We start from the raw sequence: 24450 nt of genomic DNA, 5'->3' as shown, positions 1-24450 counted from the left end.
GATAGATGGGCTGTTTACAGATGGGCTATGTACAGGTGCAGTGATCTGTGAGCTGTTCTGACAGCTGGTGCTTAATGCTAGTGAGGGATATATGAGTCTCCAGCTTCAGAGATTTTTGCAGTTTGTTCCAGTCATTGGCAGCAGAAAACGGGAAGGAAATATGACTAAAGGAGGAATTGGCTTTGGGGATGACCAGTGAAATATACCTGCTGGAGCGCGTGCTACGAGTGGGTGCTGCAATGGTGACCAGTGAGCTGAGATAAGGCGGGGCTTTACCTAGCAGAGACTTGTAGATAACCTGCAGCCAGTGGGTTTGGCGACGAGTATGAAACGAGGGCCAACCAACGAGAGCGTACAGGTCGTACAGGTCGGGTAGTTTATGGAGCTTTGGTGACAGTTCAATTCTCATCGTGGACAATTTTGGCATTTTAGATCGGCTAACTTTTCAAATAATTACTACTTTTCAGCTACTTTTCAACTACTTAGCATGTTAGCTAACTCTTTGCCTAACCTTAACGTTAACCATTTTAGCTAACCCTTCCCCTTCCCCTAACATTTTAAACTAACTCCTAAATGTAACCCTAACCCTATCCCCTAACCTAGCTAACATTAGCCAGCTAGCTAATGTTGGCCACCTAGCCACCTAGCTAGCTTCGTAACATATCATACGTTTTGCTAATTTGTAACAAATTGTATATTTAGAAAATTAGTAACATATTGTACAACATGCAAATTCGTAAAATATTTTGCATTTTGAAAATTCTTAACAAATAATATGAATTGTAATTTGTAAAATATCACATGAAATGGGTGATGGACATCCATAAATTAATACATGCCATACAAAACGTAACATACCATCCAAAATTAGTTACTCGGATTTACATAAATAATATTACGAAATGCTCTGAGACCAGGTTGCCTATTTCCACATCGGAATGAATGGGCAGTTGTTTTCTGTTCATTGCGAAGTAAAGAGGGAGTGCTGAATGTTGCAATAGAGTATCGTCACTTTACCGCCAGACAGCAGCATCATCTTGATGATGTAGCCGAACAACAACAGCAAACTCGCCAATTTTGATTTGGGACCAACGTGGCTCAATTCAGAGCTCACTGTGTGCTGGCTTTGTCCGGGACGTTAGCGCTGCCACACGACACTTCGGATGAGTCTTGGATAGTGCTCAGAGGAATATAGCCTAGAGTTCATCACCGTTTTTGTAATGCTTTTATTTTACAACTAATATTACCATCAGAAGCGTTGCTGATCTTTACCGTGCCAATTATTTAGCTAATGGGTCGTTTTAGTGGATGTTCCCTCATGATATCAGTGAGAAGATGACTGCATTTACTTTGCTCTGCTCGGTCGTGTGATTGCAGTGGGATAGCGGACGCTCACATTCAACGCTGGACTGAGATAGCATAGTTGTTCTAATCAAATATAAAGATTGTTTAGTTTTTTTATCAGTCTCGTGCTTATCTTTGATGACAATTGCCTAGCGCTGGCATAAGTTTGAGTTGCCATAGACCGCCAAAAGACATAGAACCTAAACGTCGTTTCAACTTCTAGTCGTTTTTTTGACAACAGTCTTGACGGAGGAAGAATATGTTGATGAAGGAATATAGAATATGTATGCCGCTCACTGTGGAAGAGGTAAGTTAGGGTACTTATATCTCCCAGTTTTTCTGAACATTTTGCGTTTTCTTCTGTCCTACTAAACCTAAAACTGTGAAAGGTTTAGGCTGTTGCATGGTAGGTATCGCGTTGGTCATTGTATGGAATGTCTGCCATGCTAGTTGCAAACTGGATGGAGTAGGTAGGTATGCCATTTTCTTGTGAAGAACTTTTGTACCACACTGATTGTAGGAGCTATTTAGAGTACTGTAGGCTAAACCACAGGGTGGTGCTGTTGGAAGTATGCTAGGCCTACGCCATACTTTCCTTGTTTGGTTTATTGGGTTTAAGTGACAAATCTTCACATGCATATCTAAGACACCAAGCAAAACATGTAGAGATGTTACAGTATGTTGTTGTCTGTGTGTGTCACTCTGCTAGCCTACTCATACGACCATCAGTTAGGACTTGTGTCACTCTGCTAGCCTACTCATACGACCATCAGTTAGGACTTGTGTCACTCTGCTAGCCTACTCATACGACCATCAGTTAGGACCTGTGTCACTCTGCTAGCCTACTCATACGACCATCAGTTAGGACTTGTGTCACTCTGCTAGCCTACTCATACGACCATCAGTTAGGACTTGTGTCACTCTGCTAGCCTACTCATACGACCATCAGTTAGGACTTGTGTCACTCTGCTAGCCTACTCATACGACCAGTGCCTCTGTAATTGTTTTCCCTCTGGTACAAATATAGAGTTAACTGATCGTTTGTTTGACCGATTGATTGAATAACACAGGCTTATCTGCTGGTTATTTTGTGTCTTTTAGGAGCAACCCTGCTCTGACTCCCTGTTTCAGGGAGCTGGGTATCCAGATGGCTAGGCTTGCTCTTGGTCATTCGTTCTGTGTTGTTGGGAGCACAATTTGGTTATCATTAACGTTAGATTTGGTAGTCACAGCTCTCTGCCCATATTATGTCAACAGGGGCTGGTTTATTTTATTTTAGATAATCAATAACATAACTTTTATTTGAGAACCATTTTCCGGGAGGTGGGGACACTGATTTTGTTTGTTTGGTTACCTTTTATGTGTTCCTTGTTCCTTTATCCTTGACCATCATTTTGAACCATCATTTTGAGCCTATGAGTGAGTTTCTGCAATTCACAGACCATTACTTTAAAAATAAATATTTATATGACGAGAAGAGAGTCGAAGAGTGAGTAACAGTGCATTCGGGAAGTATTCAGACCCCTTAACTAATTCCACATTTTGTTACGTTACAGCCTTATTCTAAAATGTATTAAATTGTTTTTTTTCCCCGTCATCAATCTATCCATAATGACAAAGCAAAATCAGGTTTACATAAGTATTCAGACCCTTTACTCAGAACTTTGTTGAAGCACCTTTGGCAGCGATTACAGCTTCGAGTCTTCTTAGGTGTGACGCTAAAGGCTTGGCACACCTGTATTTGGGGAGTTTCTCACATTCTTCTCTGCAGATCCTCTCAAGCTCTGTCAGGTTTGATGGGGAGGGGGGTGTCGCTTCACAGCTATTTTCAGGTCTCTCCAGAGATGTTCGATTGGGTTCAAGTCCGGGCTCTGGCTGGGCCACTCAAGGACATTCTGAGATTTGCCTCGAAGCCACTCCTGCGTTGTCTTGGCTGTGTGCTTCGGGTTGTTGTACTTTTGGTCTGAGGTCCTGAACGCTCTGGAGCAGGTTTTCATCAAGGATCTCTCAGTACTTTGCTCCGCTTATCTTTCCCTCGATCCTGACTAGTCTCCCAGTCCCTGCCACTGAAAAACATTTCCACAGCATGATGCTGCCACCACCATGCTTCACCGTAGGGATGGTGCCAAGTTTCCTCCCGCTGTGACGCTTGGCATTCAGGCCAAAGAGTTCAATCTTGGTTTCATCAGACCAGAGAATCTTGTTTCTCATGGTCTGAGTCCTTTAGGTTCCTTTTGGCAAACTCCAAGCAGACTTTCATATGCATTTTACTTAGGAGTGGCTTCCGTCTGGCCACTCTACCATAACGGTCTGATTGGTGGAGTGCTGCAGAGATGGTTGTCCTTCTGGAAGGTTCTCCCATCTCCACAGAGGAACTCTGGAGCTCTGTTAGAGTGACCATCAGGTTCTTGGTCACCTCCCGGACCAAGGACCTTTTCCCCTGATTTCTCAGTTTGGCTGGGCGCAAGCTCTGGGAAGTGTCTTGGTGGTTCCAAACTTCTTCCATTTAAGAATGATGGAGGCCACTGTGTTCTTGGGGACCTTCAATGCTGCAGAAAGTGTTTGGTACCCTTCCCCAGACCTGTGCCTCGACACATTTCTGTATTGGAGCTCTACAGACAATTCCTTCGACCTCCTGGCTTGGTTTTTGCTCTGACATGCACTGTCAACTGTGGGACCTTTTATATAGACAAATCATGTCCAAATCATGTAAATTTACTACAGTTGAACTCCAATCAAGTTGTAGAAACATCTCAAGGATGGTCAATGTAAAGAGGATGCACCTGAGCTCAATTTCGAGTCTCATTGCAAAGGGTCTGAATACTTATGTAAATAAGGTATTTCAGTTTTTTATTTTTGATAAATTAGCTAACATTTCTAAAAACCTGTTTTTGCCTTGTCATTATGAGCTATTGTGTGTAGATATATTTAAAAAAAAATCTATTTTAGAATAAGGTTGTAACGTAACAAAATGTGGAAAAGGTGAAGGGGCCTGAATACTTTTCGAATGCACTGTATGTGGGGGTGTTCATTCCCTTAATTTAATGACACAAGTAAACTCCTGTAATGATCATTAGTATTTCCTATTTTTGTCCTTTTAGGGATGGTTTCTAAGAAATTACTTCATTTAAAAATAATTGGATCGTTCACATGTTGTTCTATAGTGAAAAAAATATAAACGCAACATGCAAAACATTTCAAAGATTTTTACAGAGTTACAGTTCATATAAGGAAATCAGTCAATTTAAATATATTAATTAGGCCTTAATCTATGGATTCTCATGACTGGGAATACACATATGCATCTGTTGGTCACAGATGCCTTTAAAAGGCAGGGGCGTGGATCAGAAAACTAGTCAGTATCTGGAATTTTTCGATGGGATGTTAAGCCCTAGGAAATTTTGCTTAAATTCATCTAAAAAGTTAGCTAATAACAGTGAACCTTTTTTGTGGGATACACGTAAGGCAATTCTATGTCTTGTGGCATATTTTGGTTAAACTATCTTCAATTCAATGGAATTGCAACCTTCTGCCTGCACAGTACACTCTTCCATCACATGTACAGCTGATTCTCAAGATCTTGCACACTAATGAGATGCTATTGATCCCACACTACTACACTGTCAAATCATATGTGAAGAATGCAACAAAGATGCAGAATCATCTGGCCATGTGCATAAAGTTCCCTCAGCGCTCACAACAAGCAATCTCTGACAAAAGTCCCTACACTTCTATTCGAGGTGAAAATGATGAATCCGACACCTTAGCGATAGAAACAGCTCATGGTCCTTCTGGAATCAGATGTTTTTTTGACTCAGTGGAGGAACGTAGTCAGAGAAATGCTGATGAATGTCTTGCTCGAGCTGTGTATACAACTGGTTCACCTCTGATGCTCACAGGCAATGTGTATTGGAAGAGATTTCTGAATGTTCTTCGCCCAGCATACACTCCTCCAACCAGACATGCATTGTCTACTCATTTGCTGGATGCAGAGTTCAACAGAGTTCAAGTGAAGGTCAAGCAAATCATAGAGAATGCAGACTGTATTGCAATCATCTCTGATGGGTGGTCGAATGTTAATGGGCAAGGAATAATTAAACTACATCATCTCCACCCCTTAACCAGTATTCTACAAGAGCACAGATACAAGGGACAACAGACACACCGTCCTCTACATTGCAGATGAGCTGAAGGCCGTCATCACTGACCTTGGACCACAGAAGGTATTTGCACTGGTGACAGATAATGCTGCGAACATGAAGGCTGCTTGGTCTAAAGTGGAGGAGTCTTACCCTCACATCACACCCATTGGCTGTGCTGCTCATGCATTGAATCTGCTCCTCAAGGACATCATGGCACTGAAAACAATGCATACACTCTACAAGAGAGCCAAGGAAATGATTAGGTATGTGAAGGGTCATCAAGTTATAGCAGCAATCTACCTCACCAAGCAAAGTGAGAAGAATAAGAGCACCACATTGAGGAACACCCAGAACACCCGTTGGAGAGGTGTTGACATCATGTTTGACAGTCTTCTAGAGGTAAAACAGTCTGCCGATATGGACAGCCCCATCAAGAGGAGTCTCCTGGATTATGTATTTTGGGAGAGAGTGGTAAGCAGCCAGAAACTCCTGAAACCTATAGCAGTTGCCATTGCACGGATTGAGGGACAATTCCATCCTGTCTCATGTTCAGACCCTGCCTGCAGATGTAAGAGAAGAAATCCGTACTGCCCTGTCCACTTCACTGTTGCTCCAAGCAGAGGGAATTTCAGTTCTGAAATACATCAAAAAGCGTGAAGACTTCTGCCTGAAGCCCATACACGCTGCAGTGTACATGTTGGACCCCAAGAATGCTGGCAAGAGCATCCTGTCTGGTGCAGAGATCAACAAGGCCTATGGTGTCATCACTACCATGTCTCGCCACCCTGGCCTGGATGAGGGTAAGGTTCTTGGCAGTCTGGCGAAGTACACTTCCAAGCAAGGGCTTTAGGATGGAAATGCAATATGGCAGTCGTCCCAACATATCTCATCAGCCACCTGGTGGAAGGGACTTTGTGGATCTGAGGCTCTTTCCCCTGTTGCCTCCTCCATCCTCCAAATCCCATCAACATCAGCCGCCTCAGAGCGCAACTGGTCCATGTTTTGGAACACACACACCAAAGCACGCAACAGGCTGACCAATACAAGGGTTGAAAAATTGGTGGCCTTCCTGGCAAATTTGAGGCATTTTGAGCCTGACAACGAGCCATCCTCAACAGGGTTGGAAAGTGACAGTGAAGATGAAGCCTCAGAGTTTGATGTTCAAGAGATAGATATTGAGGAGGTCCAGGGAGAAGACATGGAAGCCTGAGAGGAAGACAACCAAAGCTTTAATTTCTAGACTATCATTTTACAGATGTATGTTGAAAACGTTTTTGGGAGATGCAATGAATCATTGGGGATCATTCAATATTCCCTTTTGTTGTTCAGTGAAATCATCCCATGTGAAGAGTCAACTCATTTAATTAAAGTTAAATTCGTAACTAAATGGTTTTTAACATTTCTATTGGAAGGATTTAATCATTTGCAATTGTGTCTACATATGATAAGGTAAAATGTTTATGTTTCTGTCTCCATATGATATGGTAAATATATCCAATGCAAAAAACATCTACATTTCACTGGTATTAATATTAATTTGCATATATTTCCGTTAATTCCAATATATTCCCGTTAATTCCCACGGAAGGTTTCCACCTCTGAATATTCCCCAAAATGTGCAACCCTATCTGGATGTTTTTAGTTCAGCTCATGAAACATGGGACCAACACTTTACATGTTGTGTTAATATTTTTGTTCGGTATATAATGTATATTTAAACATTTTGAACTTAAAAAATTAAGCTTTTTTTTTAAAGAGTCAACTCGAAAATGTTATAATGGTTTTATGAGTTCTGTCACATATCATCTCTACAGCTGCATCCCAGACAGGGTCTGTAGTTGTTGTGAAGCACTGTGTGTTGTTCCTGATTAGAGGAAACACTCCCACCTTGGCCACTCTAACCATACAACATTGGTCTGCTGGCACCGCAGTGCTTTTCAATTTTGTCGACAAAATGATGCAGATGTGTTCACAGGCTGTGGGAGTTCCCTGGCTGTGGGAGTTCCCTGTCTGTGGGAGTTCCCTGTCTGTGGGAGTTCCCTGTCTGTGGGAGTTCCCTGGCTGTGGGAGTTCCCTGGCTACGAGACACTGGCAGTTCATTTACTGCATTCTGGGATGATGAGATACAGTACGTTTGATCTCAGGGGCATTACACTTGATCTTCAATGGGCAGAAAAACTGTTTTAGTTCCTGTGGATTATATTACTGTATCTTCAGAGAGAGAGAGAGAGAGCTCTGCTACCCACAGTCTGTTTGATGCCAGAATAGGATCCTGAGCCTTCTTTGTTTCATGACCTTGCTGTGTTCTGATACCCCTGCCCTCAGTCATGACCTGAGAGAGGTTTACAGTATATGCAGTGAATGGGGTATGTGTTCCTGCTAAGGCCAAACAATGATGGCTTGTGGGGGACAAAAACCCTTAGTATAGTCCTTCTGGCGAAGTAAGCCTATGACTTCCTGACCTCGCAGCACACAAATCTGCATTTCAGAATCTTTGTTACTTTCTGTCTGACCCTGTGTATCAACTTGTAACTCTTGAACATCTTGGTTGAAATGATAAATGAAGGCCCTCTTCAACCTTTAGATTCCTGTTTGCTATAAGATGACGACCAGAGTTGACACTACATTCCTCTATTCCTCAGCAAGAGGAATCATCTGTTTCCCTGAAACATCAATTAGGCCCATTACTGTGTCATAAAGTCACAGGATCCAGGAGTCATTACACCCATTCCAAACATGTCAACACTTCACAAGAACGAGGTTCTCTTACGTAAAAATAAGCTAATTAACCCTTAGTTGCCATGGAAATGTCATAAAGGGGTGTATAAGTCATAAAGTCAACCGAAAAGCTTTCTGTCACGGCCATCTTCCTGGGTGGAATAAGTAGTCCAAAGCGCAGCGTGGTGAGCGTACATTTTCTTTATTTGATAAAAATGTTGCCAACAAAACAAAGAAACGACCGTGAAGCTTAACTGGGCGATAATGCCACTAACAAAGTTAACTACCCACACTGAAAGGAGGGAAAAAGGGCTACCTAAGTTTGATTCCCAATCAGAGACAATGATCGACAGCTGTCCCTGATTGAGAACCATACCCGGCCAAAACATAGAAATAAAGGAAGCTAGAAATCAAAAAATAGAATGCCCACCCCACATCTCACCCTGACCTAACCAAATAGAGAAATAAAACGTCTCTCAAAGGTCAGGGCGCAACACTTTCTGCTTATAGAGACACGGACCATCTTTAGGTCTCTACAGAACATTGGACCATCCATCTTTAGGTCTTTACAGAACATTGACTGAGGTGTTTCTAACCATCTTTAGGTCTCTACAGAACATTGACTGAGGTGTTTCTATACCATGGACCATCTTTTTCTAGGTCTCTTACAGAACACATTGACCATCTTTAGAGAACATTGTGTTTTCTATATGGACCATCTTTACTGAGGTCTCTCTTTAGGTCTCTACAGAACATTGACTGAGGTGTTTCTATATGGACCATCTTTAGGTCTCTACAGAACATTGACTGAGGTGTTTCTATATGGACCATCTTTAGGTCTTTAGGTCTCTACAGAACATTGACTGAGGTGTTTCTATATGGACCATCTTTAGGTCTCTACAGAACATTGACGGAGTGTTTCTTGAACCATCTTTAGGTCTCTACAGAACATTGACTGAGGTGTTTCTATATGGACCATCTTTAGGTCTCTACAGAACATTGACTGAGGTGATTCTATATGGACCATCTTTAGATTCTATATGGACCATCTTTAGGTCTCTTCTACAGAACATTGAACTGAGGTGTTTCTATATGGACCATCTTTAGGTCTCTACAGAACATTGGCTGAGGTGTTTCTATATGGACCATCTTTAGGTCTCTACAGAACATTGACTGAGGTGTTTCTATATGGACCATCTTTAGGTCTCTACAGAACATTGACTGAGGTGTTTCTATATGGACCATCTTTAGGTCTACAGAACATTGACTGAGGTGTTTCTATATGGACCATCTTTAGGTCTCTACAGAACATTGACTGAGGTGTTTCTATATGGACTCTGGTCTCTACAGTCCAAACAAACACCTCAGTTACAATGCTTTATTTCCATGGTGACATTGTTTTGCCGTGGAAAGGAGAGCGGTGAAGGGTATCCCTTAAAATAGACCCAGCACAGCAGAATAGTTTGACAGATGGCCTCTCATTTAGCTGCTGCGCGGGATGTGCAATTAACAGAAGGGACAGTGAGTTCAGGGTTTTAAGTCATTTTCTTTCAGGACTCTCCGCTTGCAGGTTGAAACTACTCGACTTTCAGAGTCCACTTAAAGGAGGAAATGATCTAAAGGACGAGGTTGAGAATGTTATCATTCAATGGGCATATCTGATGTGCTATATCCAATTACAACCAATTCAAAATAAAAGTATCCTATGTGTGCCATTACCATAACATCACTTCAAGCTCAATTCAATGTTATAGCTCCATAATGTCATGAATGACTAAAATAGCCTTGGCTTTTAATGCGGGACATATCTTTGTTCGATCTGTTCTATCTGTAGGCCATCTGTTGTTTCCAGGTGGTGCTTCAGTTTCTAATTCCCGCCTCCTGGACTTGAGCATATGGAATGGATTTATTTCCTCTTGTAACTACCCATCCCAGATCCGGGAGCGTAATCATCAACGGACACTAATTAGCATAACACAACGGACATAAATATTACTAGAAAATATTAATATTCATGAAATCACAAGTGAAATATATTGAAACACAGCTTAGCCTTTTGTTAATCACCCTGTCATCTCAGATTTTGAAAATATGCTTTACAGCCAAAGCAAGACAAGCATTTGTGTAAGTTTATCGATAGCCTAGCATAGCATTATGCCTAGCTAGCAGCAGGCAACCTGGTCACGAAAATCAGAAAAGCAATCCAATTAAATCGTTTACCTTTGATGAGCTTCGGATGTTTTCACTCACAAGACTCCCAGTTAGAGAGCAAATGTTCCTTTTTTCCAAAAATATTATTTTTGTAGCCGAAATACCTCCATTAGTTTTTCACATTTGGCTGAGAATTCGACCGGAAATTGTGGTCACGACAACGCCGAAAAATATTCCAAATTAGCTCCATAATATCGACAGAAACATGGCAAACGTTGTTTATAATCAATCCTCAAGGTGTTTTTCAAATATCTATTCGATAATATATAAACCGGGACAGATGGCTTCTTAGTAGGAAAGAGAGAAACAATGACCGCATTTGTCCTTTACGCACCAAACACTCTGAGAGACTTCAGCTGACCGCTGACGCAATGTTGACGTTCAGGCTCATTTTTCAAAATAAAAGCCTGAAACTATGTATTGTGACACTAGACACATTAGGGAAGCCATAGAAAAAGGAATCTGGTTGATATCTCATTCACTGCTCAATAGGGACGCATAGGAATGCAGAGGTTTCTAAATAAGAGTCACTTCCTGATTGGATTTTTCTCAGGTTTTCGCCTGCAATAACAGTTCTGTTATACTCACAGACAATATCTTTACAGTTTTGGAAACTTTAGAGTGTTTTCTATCCTAAGCTGTCAATTATATGCATATTCTAGCATCTTGTCCTGACAAAATAGCCAGTTTACTTAGGGAACGTTATTTTTCCAAAAATGAAAATAGTGCCCCCTAGATTCAAGACGTTTTTAAGCTTATTGGTATCTGTAGAGTGTTTGTTGTGTTTTGGTATGTTAGGAATAGTTGGCCTTACTGTCTTCACTACTCCTAGTGTTTCTTTGAGGTCGTAATGATCTAACCATCTACGTGACCAGGTGTACTATTCCCCACAGTTATTAACAAACGAGAACATTGCCTACTCCCCATTGAAGAGACCAAGTGAGAAAGTATCACCCTCTGAAGTCTATCGAACCTCATCCAACCGTATTGTTCTCTCATCAACCCCACCAGTAAATTGTTCTCGTGTGTTGCCGTGTGATTGTGATTATTAGTCTGTCACTATATTACGGCTCTGGACAGGCTTAGTCTAGCTGGCTGAACACTGGCGGTCTGGCCACTGGCTATAAACCAGATGGGGTTCTTTTTTTGGGCTCACTTGTGATTGAAGATTATATTTTCCCTCCCGACCAGGCTGCCGGTTTAATCTGTTGATGATATCACTGGACTGACCTCCAGTCAGTTTGATGACGTGGTCTAGCTCCAGCCAGTTGCATGGCAGTATGGATCTGTCTCAGAATTGAAATGACCCTTTGCATTTGTCTGAATGTTCACAAATAAGTATCTGTCAGATAAAAAACACATTTTTACCTTGAAATATCACAGACACAGTGCTTCAGACACAGTGCTTCAGAGACACAGTGCTTCAGAGGCAGATGGATGTTGGCCTATGCTATATCAAGTGTTGATTATGTAAGCTACTTGTTTCTTTTAGTCCATTGAAGTAGAAAAAATCCTGGTGGTTACCTTGTTCTAACTAAATCATAGCTCAATGCGTTTTCCTCAGCGTTGGGTAGGACACTTTCTAAATGTAATCTGTTAGTTACTAGTTACCTGTCCAAAATTGTAATACGTAACGTAACTTTTGGATTACCCAAACTCAGTAATGTAATCGGATTACATTCCCCCTTAAGAGGCATGAGAATGCATTTGGTGTCATCATAATGGCCTCTGACTTGTCGTCAGACTCGCTCAGGTGGAATAAATTTAAAGTTGCGCCTTTTTTCAATGCTGAAATGAATGTTGTTGAGAAAACAGAAAGGTGTAATTTTTTTCAAAAGTATCTGTATTCTGATTACAATATTTTTGCTGGTGATGTAACCGATTACAGTTTTTTTGTAATCATATTACATGTAACTGATTACAGTTTTGAACTGATTACATGTAAGCAGTTACTACCCAACCCTGGTTTTCCTGTTCTAAACGATTCCATCCCCTGGTGCGGGTCATCTGCATTGCTAATACTTTCCATAAGATAACGGAACTGTCACGACTCTTCTCATCACATGTCATCACTGCATGGCTTGCAGAGCCATCAAGAGAGACATAGAAAAGTGTATTTAAGTCAGAGAATAGATTGTTTTGATGTGTGAAGCTTCGGGGGACACAACTCCATGTTCGCTGCACTGCTTAAGGATTTAGAAAAGCAAATCAAACAAATCACATTTAATTTGCTCTGTGATGTGGTCTGTGATGTGCTCTGTGGTGTGTGTGTGCGTGTGTTTAGACTATGCTAGGCTATTTTCTTCTCGCTGAAGCTCTCCCATGGAGCTTGAGGGGTGTGATGGAGTGTCTATAATGTTGGCCCTGCATTACAATGGTGTCTCATAGCATCTCTCTGAGGCATAAAAAACTAAACTAATTTCTTACAAATAACCAATCATTTGTCTCGTGAAACAAACGACCAACAACGACACACAGACTAATCTACTGACGAGACAACACAGAGAATGGGTCAATGTCTTTTTCTGTACTGGCTATCAGATGATTTGATTGCGTCTTCCAGAGTTGAGCTTTGAAAGCTCCGGGCAGTGTTCAATAGGCTGAAAACTGGAGAAAACATGTTGAAACGAATAGTCACTACCTGAACTCCAATCAGAATGCTCTTTTAGATGTATTTGTTTCATTATGTTTTTCCGTTTGGTGCCTACTGAACACTACCCAGGAGCTCTATTGTTTCACCAGCTCCCCTGTACTACTCTGCTCTTATGCTCTGCCTTCCCCCACAGGTCCCTAAGCTATTGGCATTTGATTTAAAATCACCCACAAACAGCCTCTTATCTGCTGTCTAGTGACACAGGAACACTGCACACAGTTATATGACATCCATGTTTGAGTGATTGAACAGCTAGATCTTACATCTCATGCAGGGAGACTGAGGAAGGAACAGTGAATGAAATATCAAAGTATTGGGGGCTAAATGAACAACTGGAGTTTGTGTGTGGTGTGCGTACGTGCTTCTGTATTAGAGGTCGACCAATTATGATTTTTCAACGCCGATACCGATTATTGGAGGACCAAAAAGCCGATACCGATTAATCGGCCAATTTTTGGTTTTTGATTTCTTTGTAATAATGACAATTACAACAATACTGAATGAACACTTATTTTAACTTAATATAATACATAAAATCAATTTAGCCTCAAGTAAATAATGAAACATGTTCAATTTGGTTTAAATAATGCAAAAACAAAGTGTTGGAGAAGAAAGTAAAAGTGCAATATGTGCCATGTAAGAAAGCTAACGTTTCAGTTCCTTGCTCAGAACATGAGAACATATGAAAGCTGGTGGTTCCTTTTAACATGAGTCTTCAATATTCCCAGGTAAGAAGTTTTAGGTTGTAGTTATTATAGGAATTATAGGACTATTTCCCTCTATTCCATTTGTATTTCATTAACCTTTGCCTATTGGATGTTCTTATAGGCACTTTAGTATTGCCAGTGTAACAGTATAGCTTCCGTCCCTCTCCTCGCTCCTCCCTGGGCTCGAACCAGCAACACAACGACAACAGCCACCATCGAAGCAGCGTTACCCATGCAGAGCAAGGGGAACAACTACTAGAAGGCTCAGAGCGAGTGATGTTTGAAACGCTATTAGCGCGCGCTAACTAGCTAGCCATTTCACTTCGGTTACACCAGCCTCATCTCGGGAGTTGATTGAAGTCATAAACAGTGCAATGCTTGACGCACAACAAAGACCTGCTGGCAAAATGCACGAAAGTGCTGTTTGAATGAATGTTTACGCGCCTGCTTCTGCCTACCACCGCTCAGTCAGATACTTAGATACTTGTATGCTTGTATGCTCAGTCAGATTATATGCAACGCAGGACACGCTAGATAATATCTAGTAATATCATCAACCATGTGTAGTTAACTAGTGATTATGATTGATTGTTTTTTATAAGGTATGTTACTTGCTAGCTAGCAACTTACCTTGGCTTACTGCATTTGCGTAACAGGCCGTCTCCGTGTGGAGTGCAACGAGAGGCAGGTGGTTATAGCGTTGGACTAGTTAACTGTAATGTTGCAAGTTTGGATCCCCCGAACTGACAAGGCGGAAAATCTGTCTTTCTGCCCCTGAACAAGGCAGTTAACCCACCGTTCCAAGGCAGTCATTGAAAATAAGAATGTGTTCTTAACTGACTTGTCTAGTTAAATAAAGGTATATAAAAAAAAAAAGATTTAAAAAGACAATCGGCAAATCGGCGTCCAAAAATACAGATTTCTGATTGTTATGAACACTTGAAATCGGCCCTAATTAATCGCCCATTCCGATTAATCGGTCTACCTCTATTCTGTATGTGCATTCTGGCTCAAGTCAGTTGTCAGTTTGTTCATTTGGTAGTAGAGCTTTCTTCCCTCACTTTGAAGAGGCTACAGCTGTTCGGGGTGTTACCGCTAACGACTCCCTGATGAGCATCGAGGAAATGTTTAGTATTCAGCTCGCGGGTCACCGACGTTATCATGTTCCGTAATCATGTTCTGGCATCACAGTGGGAACCAACCAACCCTCTGTCAGCACCACAAACATCACTGACATCCCTATTCTCTATTCACCCAGACAGGTAGGCTAGGTACACAGAAGAAATGACAGTCATCACAGGGGAGTTAGACTGTATAATCACTTTCAAGGTGACACGGTGATTTGATTTGGATCCCCATTAGAAGACGCCATGACAACAACAAGTCTTCCTGGGATCAGACACGTCACGAAAAATACATCACAAACAAAAATACTTCAAAATGTACCTGCTGTACATTGAAAAAACATTAACAAGTAGACATTACAGACATATAAAATACCTGTAAGGTAACATTTAACAGTCAATACGTATATTCAGGGGTCAGTATCTGTCCATTGATATGGTCAGCCTTAGTAGATGTACTTTTAATGTTTTCTTCAATGTGAATCGATTTTTAGCTTGGGAAATATGATAAGGTGATAACTTCAGAATAAATGATGGGACTTATTCCAGACTGTGGGAGGTTACAGAACGTTCCTATAGAAATACATGGTGTGCACGAGACATGATTTGCTGATCCTGATTCAGCTAATCAAAGTTTTGGAGGATTAGTTGAGTAGTTAAACCAGGTGTTGTAGTTCTGGGCCGGGACAAAAGCCTGCTGGTGGCCAAACCCAGAAGGAAGAACACTACCGTAGCGCGTAGCAACAGACTGAACTGCAGGTAATTAAGAGAACACTCTTTCTCCTTTGAATTTAGGCAAATAGAATGTCATGGCAACAGCTTATTCAGTGGCTCTGAGGCTTGTGGCCATGACAGGCTAAGTGGTTCTGTAATCTCTATCTCATCTCTTTGTATCTCCAATCTCTCTCTGATGATGATTATTATTATTATTGACTGACAGCAACTTGTATTGTATTAATCTCACATTTCAGAATGAGAGAAACCCATCTTCAATCCTCTGAAATTGGTGTGTGTGTATGTGTGTGTGTGTGTGTGTGTGTGTAAAACGCAGCATAAAACTACAGTATTCTTCATGGTGGCGGAGCTATTTGAAACTAACAGTCTCAGCCTTGCTCTCCAGTCCCCAAGGTAGAGGTTCTCTTCTCTGGCTACGAGGGGACCGTTCCCTTGCCTCTGTCTGGATCTCATCGTTCAGACTGGCCTGGCACAGAGAGACCAGACGGAAGGAGACACACTCAGCTATCCCATCTGCTAGATGTCAGGGGTTGAGTGTAGTGTGATATGCAGAACCCTCTCTGTTCCCTCACTGCATCTCCTCCATGGCCTGGTGGCCAGTCTGTTTCTGCTCCACCATGCCAACTTGCCATTGTCTTGCCAATAATTGGCACCGATGCATTCCAGACTGTTTGGTAAAGCAATGATACAGTGTAGCGTTGTTATAGGAACAGTGATGTGCTATAGAGGCTTGCATTTTCAGGCACTCCGTCAAGAATTTGTCCATAAAGGGAAGTGGTCATATTAACACATGATGTAGTTCCTACTAAAGGGTTTGCCTCGTTGCCGCTGTCCTCTCCAATGTATGGCAAGGGAGGGAAATGCCTGTAAACAAGGAGGACGTTGTGGTATGTAGCCTACATGGATTTTCATTACAGCACAGACTTCCAGTTTGTCTTAAAGTATTTCAACCTCAGTGCTCCTGGTTATTATGGTTCTCATCCAGTAAATTGGCAGTTTAGGATCCTGTTTGGCCTCTTCCTGAACGGAGAGATGAACTGTCCTCTCCTTGTGCTCAGGCCACAGTGTAATGAGGCCTGAAGAATGGAGGGAGCACATAGACAGAATAAAGCAATGAGTGTCATTGTTGCTCTGGCAACCACTTTAGATTACAAAGTGTCTACTCTGCATATCCTTTCCAATAAAACTGGATGTGTGTGTGTGTGTGTGTGTGTGTGTGTGTGTGTGTGTGTGTGTCTGTGTGTGTGTGTGTGTGTGTGTGTGTGTGTGTGTGTGTGCGAGCATGTGTCCATTGAGCTCTCTGGAGCTCTCAGTGCCAGCCAGCATTGTGACTGCAGTACTTTTAATCATGCTGTTGTCCTGAACTGGACTTGCTCTAAAGACACCTTGGAGAGGAAATCTCTCTGAATGAAGTGTGTGTGTCATAGAAAGACTCCAGAGTGTGTGTGTGTGTGTTGTAGAAAGACTCCAGAGTGTGTTTGTGTGTGTCGTGTTTGTGTGTGTCATAGAAAGACTCCAGAGTGTGTTTGTGTGTGTTGTAGAAAGACTCCAGAGTGTGTTTGTGTGTGTTGTAGAAAGACTCCAGAGTGTGTTTTGTGTGTGTGTTGTAGAAAGACTCCAGAGTGTGTTTGTGTGTGTTGTAGAAAGTCTCCAGAGTGTGTTTGTGTGTGTTGTAGAAAGACTCCAGAGTGTGTTTGTGTGTGTCATAGAAAGACTCCAGAGTGTGTTTGTGTGTGTCATAGAAAGACTCCAGAGTGTGTTTGTGTGTGTCATAGAAAGACTCCAGAGTGTGTTTGTGTGTCATAGAAAGACTCCAGAGTGTGTTTGTGTGTGTGTTGTAGAAAGACTCCAGAGTGTGTTTGTGTGTCATAGAAAGACTCCAGAGTGTGTTTGTGTGTGTGTTGTAGAATGACTCCAGAGTGTGTTTGTGTGTCATAGAAAGACTCCAGAGTGTGGTTGTGTGTCATAGAAAGACTCCAGAGTGTGTGTGTGTGTTGTAGAAAGACTCCAGAGTGTGTTTGTGTGTGTGCTGTAGAAAGACTCCAGAGTGTGTTTGTGTGTGTGTTGTAGAAAGACTCCAGAGTGTGTTTGTGTGTGTGTTGTAGAAAGACTCCAGAGTGTGTTTGTGTGTGTGTTGTAGAAAGAAAGTGTGTGTGTGTCCAGAGTGTGTGTTTGTGTGTGTTGTAGAAAGTCTCAGAGTGTGTTTGTGTGTGTCATAGAAAGACTCAGAGTGTGTTTGTGTGTGTCATAGAAAGACTCCAGAGTGTGTTTGTGTGTGTCATAGAAAGACTCCAGAGTGTGTTTGTGTGTGTCATAGAAAGACTCCAGAGTGTGTTTGTGTGTGTCATAGAACGACTCCAGAGTGTGTTTGTGTGTGTGTTGTAGAATGACTCCAGAGTGTGTTTGTGTGTCATAGAAAGACTCCAGAGTGTGTTTGTGTGTGTGTTGTAGAAAGACTCCAGAGTGTGTGTGTGTGTGTGTTGTAGAAAGACTCCAGAGTGTGTGTGCGTGTGTTGTAGAAAGACGCCAGAGTGTGTGTGTGTGTGTGTTGTAGAAAGACTCCAGAGTGTGCGTGTGTTGTAGAAAGACGCCAGAGTGTGTGTGTGTGTGTGTTGTAGAAAGACGCCAGAGTGTGTGTGTGTGCGTGTGGACTGACTCAACAATGCATCACTTACACATGCTGTTTGTATCTACAATTGTCAGTCACCAGATGAGCCCATGTCTCCATTAACTTCCACTTCATCACAGCAGGATCACTACAACACTATTCATTCTCAGTGTGACACTCATGGCTATGTTCTGATATGAACTGAAATAAAAGCATGACTGTTTCACTAACAAATTGACTTTTAGCAGAGCAGTGTGTCTTTCTCTTCCACTATCCTCTATAGAACACCTGACAACACTTCAGTAGCCATCCCTTAAAAATCCTCTACAGCAAGGCACATGTCCTATTATACTCCTGTATTACCCTGTGATTCATCCAAGGCTATTAAACCATATCTCAGATAAAGGTAGCCTTGATATGGCTGTAGTAGCATCCAGTATTATGGAACATGGAGTGTAAATAATGGAGGCTATATCAGGGCTAGTGAAGCAGCAGGAGAACACTAACCTAACGTAGCAGGAGTAGAAAGACATCTGGGCGGAGTGCCAACTTCCCTTTTTCAGGGGAAACGGAAGTTAGGTTGAAAATACTGTATCCCTGAAAACCGAAAACATCCGCTTTCTGTCAATGCCGCTGTGGGTGGGAGGACACTGATGTACTCTCTCACTCTACCTCCCAGCCAATCAGTTGTCAGTGTTACGGTTGAATTATGTCACTGTTACTCTGTCTGGAGGACACGGCCCATTAGCTATTACTGTGATGGAGTCTCTCTACCACACACACTTTGGAGTCAGGCAGACTCCCCAGGCAGACTACATTAGAGAATGCTTGCGTCCCAAACGACACCCTGTTCCCTATCAAGTGCACTACTTTTGACCAGGGCCCATATTAATGCACTATGTAGGGAATAGGGTGCAATTTGAGTCATTCTATGATTTAGCCCAGTTGGGGCTGAAAGAGCCCACTAAGCCTGGCCCACACTGGGTAGTACTGCTTATTCATTTATAGACGGGCTGTTGATAATGGACAGACTGTGGGTGGAGGGAGAAGTCTGTGGTCAATTATGCTGAGTAATACAGTACCAGTCAAAGGTTTGGACACACATACTCATTCGACCATGAAGGCCTGATTCACACTGTCTCCTCTGAACAGTTGATGTTGAGATGTGTCTCGTACTTGAACTCTGTGAAGCATTTATTTGGGCTGCAATCTGAGGCTGGTAACTCTAATGAACATATCCTGTGCAGCAAAAGTAACTCTGGGTCTTCCTTTCCTGTGGTGATCCTCATGAGAGCCAGTTTCATCATAGCGCTGGATGGTTTTTGCAACTGCACTTAAAGAAACTTTCAAAGTTCTTGAAATGCTCCTTATTGACTGACCTTCATGTCTTAAAGTAAGGACGGACTGTCATTCCTCTTTTTTTTTACTTGAGCTGTTCTTGCCATAATATGGACTTGGTCTTTTAACAAATAGGGCTATGTTCTGTATACCCCCCTACCTTGTCACAACACAACTGACTAGCTCAAACACATCAAGAAAGAAATACCACAAATTAACTTTTAACAAGGCACACCTTCTGAAACACATTCTCACTTACATATTCCTGTCAACAAAGTGATATGAAGTAAATGTCATTCAAGTGTTTTCTAATGATACAGTATTATTTACACGGCTATTAGAACCTGTCTTCTAATGGCTTTCGTTTCTATGGAAAATGACTCATGTGCACCAATGTGAAGTTTATAGGAGCATATTATGAATTTATTAAGTGATTTAAAACTTGTAATTCTGTTACCAAACTGGTAATGGAATTACAAAAAAATCTGTAAAAAAAATCTGTACATTGAGCAGAGTAGAGTGCAGTACAGTGAGTAGAGTACAGTACAGTACAGTAAGTAGAGTGGAGTACAGTGAGCAGAGTAGAGTACAGTGAGTAGAGTACAGTGAGCAGAGTACAGTACAGTGAGCAGGGCAGAGTACAGTGAGTAGAGTAGAGTACAGTACAGTGAGCAGAGTAGAGTGCAGTACAGTGAGCAGAGTGCAGTACAGTGAGCAGAGTACAGTACAGTGAGCAGAGTACAGTACAGTGAGCAGAGTAGAGTACAGTACAGTGAGCAGGGCAGAGTACAGTGAGTAGAGTACAGTACAGTGAGCAGAGTGCAGTGTGCAGTACAGTGAGCAGAGTGCAGTACAGTACAGTGAGCAGAGTGCAGTGAGTAGAGTGCAGTACAGTACAGTACAGTGAGCAGAGTGCAGTACAGTACAGTGAGCAGAGTGCAGTACAGTACAGTGAGCAGAGTAGTGAGTGAGTGTACAGTACAGTGAGCAGAGTGAGTACAGTACAGTGAGCAGTGAGTAGAGTACAGTACAGTGAGTAGAGTACAGTACAGTGAGTAGAGTACAGTACAGTGAGTAGAGTAGAGTAGTACAGTACAGTGAGTAGAGTAGAGTAGTAGAGTACAGTACAGTGAGCAGAGTAGACAGTACAGTGAGCAGACAGTATAGTACAGTGAGCAGAGTAGAGTAGAGTACAGTACAGTGAGTAGAGTACAGTAGAGTAGTACAGTGAGTGAGAGTAGAGTATAGTACAGTGAGTAGAGTAGACAGTAGTAGAGTAGTGAGTGAGCAGAGTAGAGTATACAGTAGTAGACAGTACAGTGAGTAGAGTACAGTAAGTAGTAGAGTAGAGTAGAGTAGTGGCAGTAGCACAGTACAGTGAGCAGAACAGTGAGTACAGAACAGTGAGTAGAGTACAGTGAGTAGAGTACAGCACAGTGAGTAGAGTAGAGCACAGTGAGTAGAGCACAGTGTAGTGAGAGAGTACAGTACAGCACAGTGAGTAGAGTAGAGCACAGTGTGAGTAGAGTACAGTACAGAGCACAGTGAGTAGAGTAGAGCACAGTGAGTAGAGCACAGTGAGTAGAGTACAGTGAGTAGAGTACAGTACAGTGAGTAGAGTATAGTACAGTACAGTGAGTAGACCAGAGTACAGTGACAGTGAGCAGAGTAGAGTACAGTACAGTGAGCAGAGTAGAGTACAGTACAGTGAGCAGAGTAGACTACATTACAGTGAGTAGAGTACAGTAAGTACAGTGAGCAGAGTACAGTACAGTGAGTAGAGTGAGCAGAGTACAGTGAGTAGAGTGAGCAGAGTACAGTACAGTGAGCAGAGTACAGTACAGTACAGTGAGCAGAGTAGAGCACAGTACAGTGAGCAGAGTACAGTACAGTGAGCAGAGTACAGTACAGTGAGTAGACCACAGTATCATGAGTAGAGTACAGTACAGTGAGTAGACCAGAGTAAAGTGAGTAGAGTACAGTACAATGAGTACAGTGAGTAGAATACAGTGAGTAGAGTACAGTGAGTGAGTACAGTACAGTAAGTAGACCAGAGTACAGTGAGTAAAATACAGTGAATACAGTACAGTGAGTACAGTACAGTGAGTACAAAGAGTACCGTACAGTGAGTACAGTACAGTGAGTAGACCACAGTACAGTGAGTAGACCACAGTACAGTTAGTAGAGTACAGTACGGTGAGTAGAGTACAGTGAGTAGAGTACAGTGAGTAGATTACAGTACAGTACAGTGAGTAGATTACAGTGAGTAGAGTACAGTATAGTAGAGTACAGTACAGTATAGTAGAGTGCAGTACAGTGAGTACAGTGAGTACAGTAGAGTGAGTACAGTACAGTGTACGTACAGTGAGTAGACCAGCAGTACAGTGAGTAGAGTACAGTGTACAGTAGTGAGTAGAGTACAGTACAGTGAGTACAGTACAGTGAGTAGACCACAGTACAGTGAGTAGAGTAGTACAGTGAGTAGAGTACAGTAGTACAGTACAGTGAGTAGTAGAGTACAGTGCGTAGTAGTGAGTAGTGAGTAGAGTACAGTGAGTACAGTACAGTAAGTAGACCATAGTACAGTGAGTACAGTACAGCAAGTACAGTGAGTAGAGTAGAGTACAGTACAGTACAGAGAGCAGAGTAGAGTACAGTGAGTAGATTATAGTACAGTGAGTAGAGTATAGTGAGTAGAGTACAGTACAGTAGAGTACAGTACGGTGAGTAGAGTAGAGTACAGTGAGTAGAGTACAGTAGTGAGTACAGTACAGTGAGTAGACCAGAGTACAGTGCGTACAGTACAGCGAGTACAGTGAGTAGAGTAGAGTACAGTACATAGAGTAGAGTAGAGTACAGTACAGAGAGTAGATTACAGTATAGTACAGTCAGTAGAGTAGAGTATAGTGAGTAGAGTACAGTAGAGTACAGTACGGTGAGTAGAGCAAAGTACAGTACACGTGAGTAGAGTACAGTACAGTAAGTAGACCACAGTACAGTGAGTACAGTACAGTGAGTACAGTACCGTGAGTAGAGTACAGTGAGTAGAGTACAGTGAGTACAGTACCGTAGAGTACAGTAAGTAGAGTAGAGTACAGTAAGTAGAGTACAGTAAGTAGAGTACAGTACAGTGAGTACAGTACAGTGAGTAGAGTACAGTGCGTACAGTAGTGAGTACAGTACAGTGAGTACAGTAAGTAGACCATAGTACAGTGAGTACAGTACAGCGAGTACAGTGAGTAGAGTAGAGTAGAGTACAGTACAGAGAGCAGAGTAGAGTACAGTACAGTGAGTAGATTACAGTATAGTACAGTGAGTAGAGTAGAGTACAGTACAGTATAGTAGAGTGCAGTACGGTGAGTAGAGTACAGTGAGTACAGTAGTGAGTAGACCAGAGTACAGTGCGTACAGTGAGTAGAGGAGAGTACAGTACAGAGAGTAGAGTACAGTACAGTGAGTAGATTACAGTATAGTACAGTGAGTAGAGTATAGTGAGTAGAGTACAGTACAGTAGAGTACAGTACGGTGAGTAGAGCAAAGTACAGTACAGTGAGTAGAGTAGAGTGGAGTACAGTGAGTAGAGTATATATATATATATATATATTTTTTTTTTTCAAACTCAAGGTGACACCCCATTCTTTCTACAGAAATCTTTGAATCTTTATTGGGAGCAGATATTTACGAGTTTTTGGAAGATGTGTTCAGAGGGAGATTTTATCTGCACAGATCTTCCTCTAAATTAGTTCAGAGGGAGATTTTATCTGCACAGATCTTCCTCTAAATTAGTTCAGAGGGAGATTTTATCTGCACAGATCTTCCTCTAAATTAGTTTTTGTAAAATGTTCTGTGTAAATTGTTGAAGTAGTCCTTGTGCATAGAGTTGTATGGTTTGTTAAAATTTGAAATAATTTATTTTGTTTGGCCTAGATTTTAAAGTGAAATTCCGTTACTGTGGAATTGCCCTTAAAGGTGCTGCATGGTCAGTCCAACGTCTGCATTGGCTGTGCAGCATTTACAGTGATACGCCATCAGGACGTTCATACTTCTTACCCTTCCCTGAGCAGTGCAGAGCTGTTGTCAAGGAAATGAGTTTGTGTTTATACAGGACCTCCCGCTCCAAACTACTGTCAACCAGTCATGTCAATGCGGAGCTATACGGAGCCCTTCGCATTGTTAAAACATTTGAGAGTCGGACGGCGATGCGGTACGGAGCTCAATTTGGCCTCTGCGTGACTCCGGAGGCTCCACTATTGCGTCACACCACGTTTTAGGATCAACATACATTTGGACTTAGGTTATAAAGTATAATGTATCTTTCTTCCAGGGACCTAATGTTAACACATATTCACTGGCCTATATTTTCTACACCATTACCAACCACAGCTATTATGTAACAGCTGTATATATCAACAGTTGTTGTGAGCTGAGCTTTTTTATATCAGTGTTTCAGTGTAGTTTTTCTTTGCCCTGTGTATTCACATGAAGTATTTGGCCTAGATGTCTTTGTGAGCTGCTATCTCTGGCTGTGCACTGTGTCCAGAACAGCTCCAGTCTCTCCTCTCATATCCTTTCCTCTCCTCTCATATCCTTTCCTCTCCTACTCCTCTCACCTCTACTCCTCTCATCTCTCCTCTCCTCTCCTCCTCTCCTATCCTCTCCTCTCATATCCTATATCCTCTCCTCTCCCCTCATATCCTCTCCTCTCTACTCCACTCTTCTCCCCTCATATCCTCTCCCCTCATATCCTTTCCTCTCCTACTCCTCTCCTTTCTACTCCTCTCATATTCTCTCCTATCTACTCCTCTCCTATCCTCTCCACTCCTTTCATATCCCCTCCTCTCTACTCCACTCCTCTCATATCCTCTCCTCT

General features: G+C 42.0%; 1 protein-coding gene across 1 annotated transcript in view; it reads left to right on the top strand.

Moving 5' to 3' along the window:
• Positions 1-966: 966 nt before the first annotated feature.
• The window catches only part of pitpnc1a (phosphatidylinositol transfer protein cytoplasmic 1a), a 140743-nt gene continuing 117259 nt past the window's right edge, over positions 967-24450 (top strand). Inside the window, 1 exon segment of the mRNA XM_065010456.1 lies at positions 967-1651. Within this exon segment, the coding sequence (XP_064866528.1) occupies positions 1604-1651 (48 nt within the window). The 5' untranslated portion in view covers positions 967-1603.

The sequence above is a fragment of the Oncorhynchus nerka genome, linkage group LG26 (genome assembly GCF_034236695.1).
Source record: "Oncorhynchus nerka isolate Pitt River linkage group LG26, Oner_Uvic_2.0, whole genome shotgun sequence".
Classification (NCBI taxonomy): domain Eukaryota; kingdom Metazoa; phylum Chordata; class Actinopteri; order Salmoniformes; family Salmonidae; genus Oncorhynchus; species Oncorhynchus nerka.
Note: the sequence above shows the minus strand (reverse complement) of the source record. Positions and strands in the feature narration are given on the sequence as shown.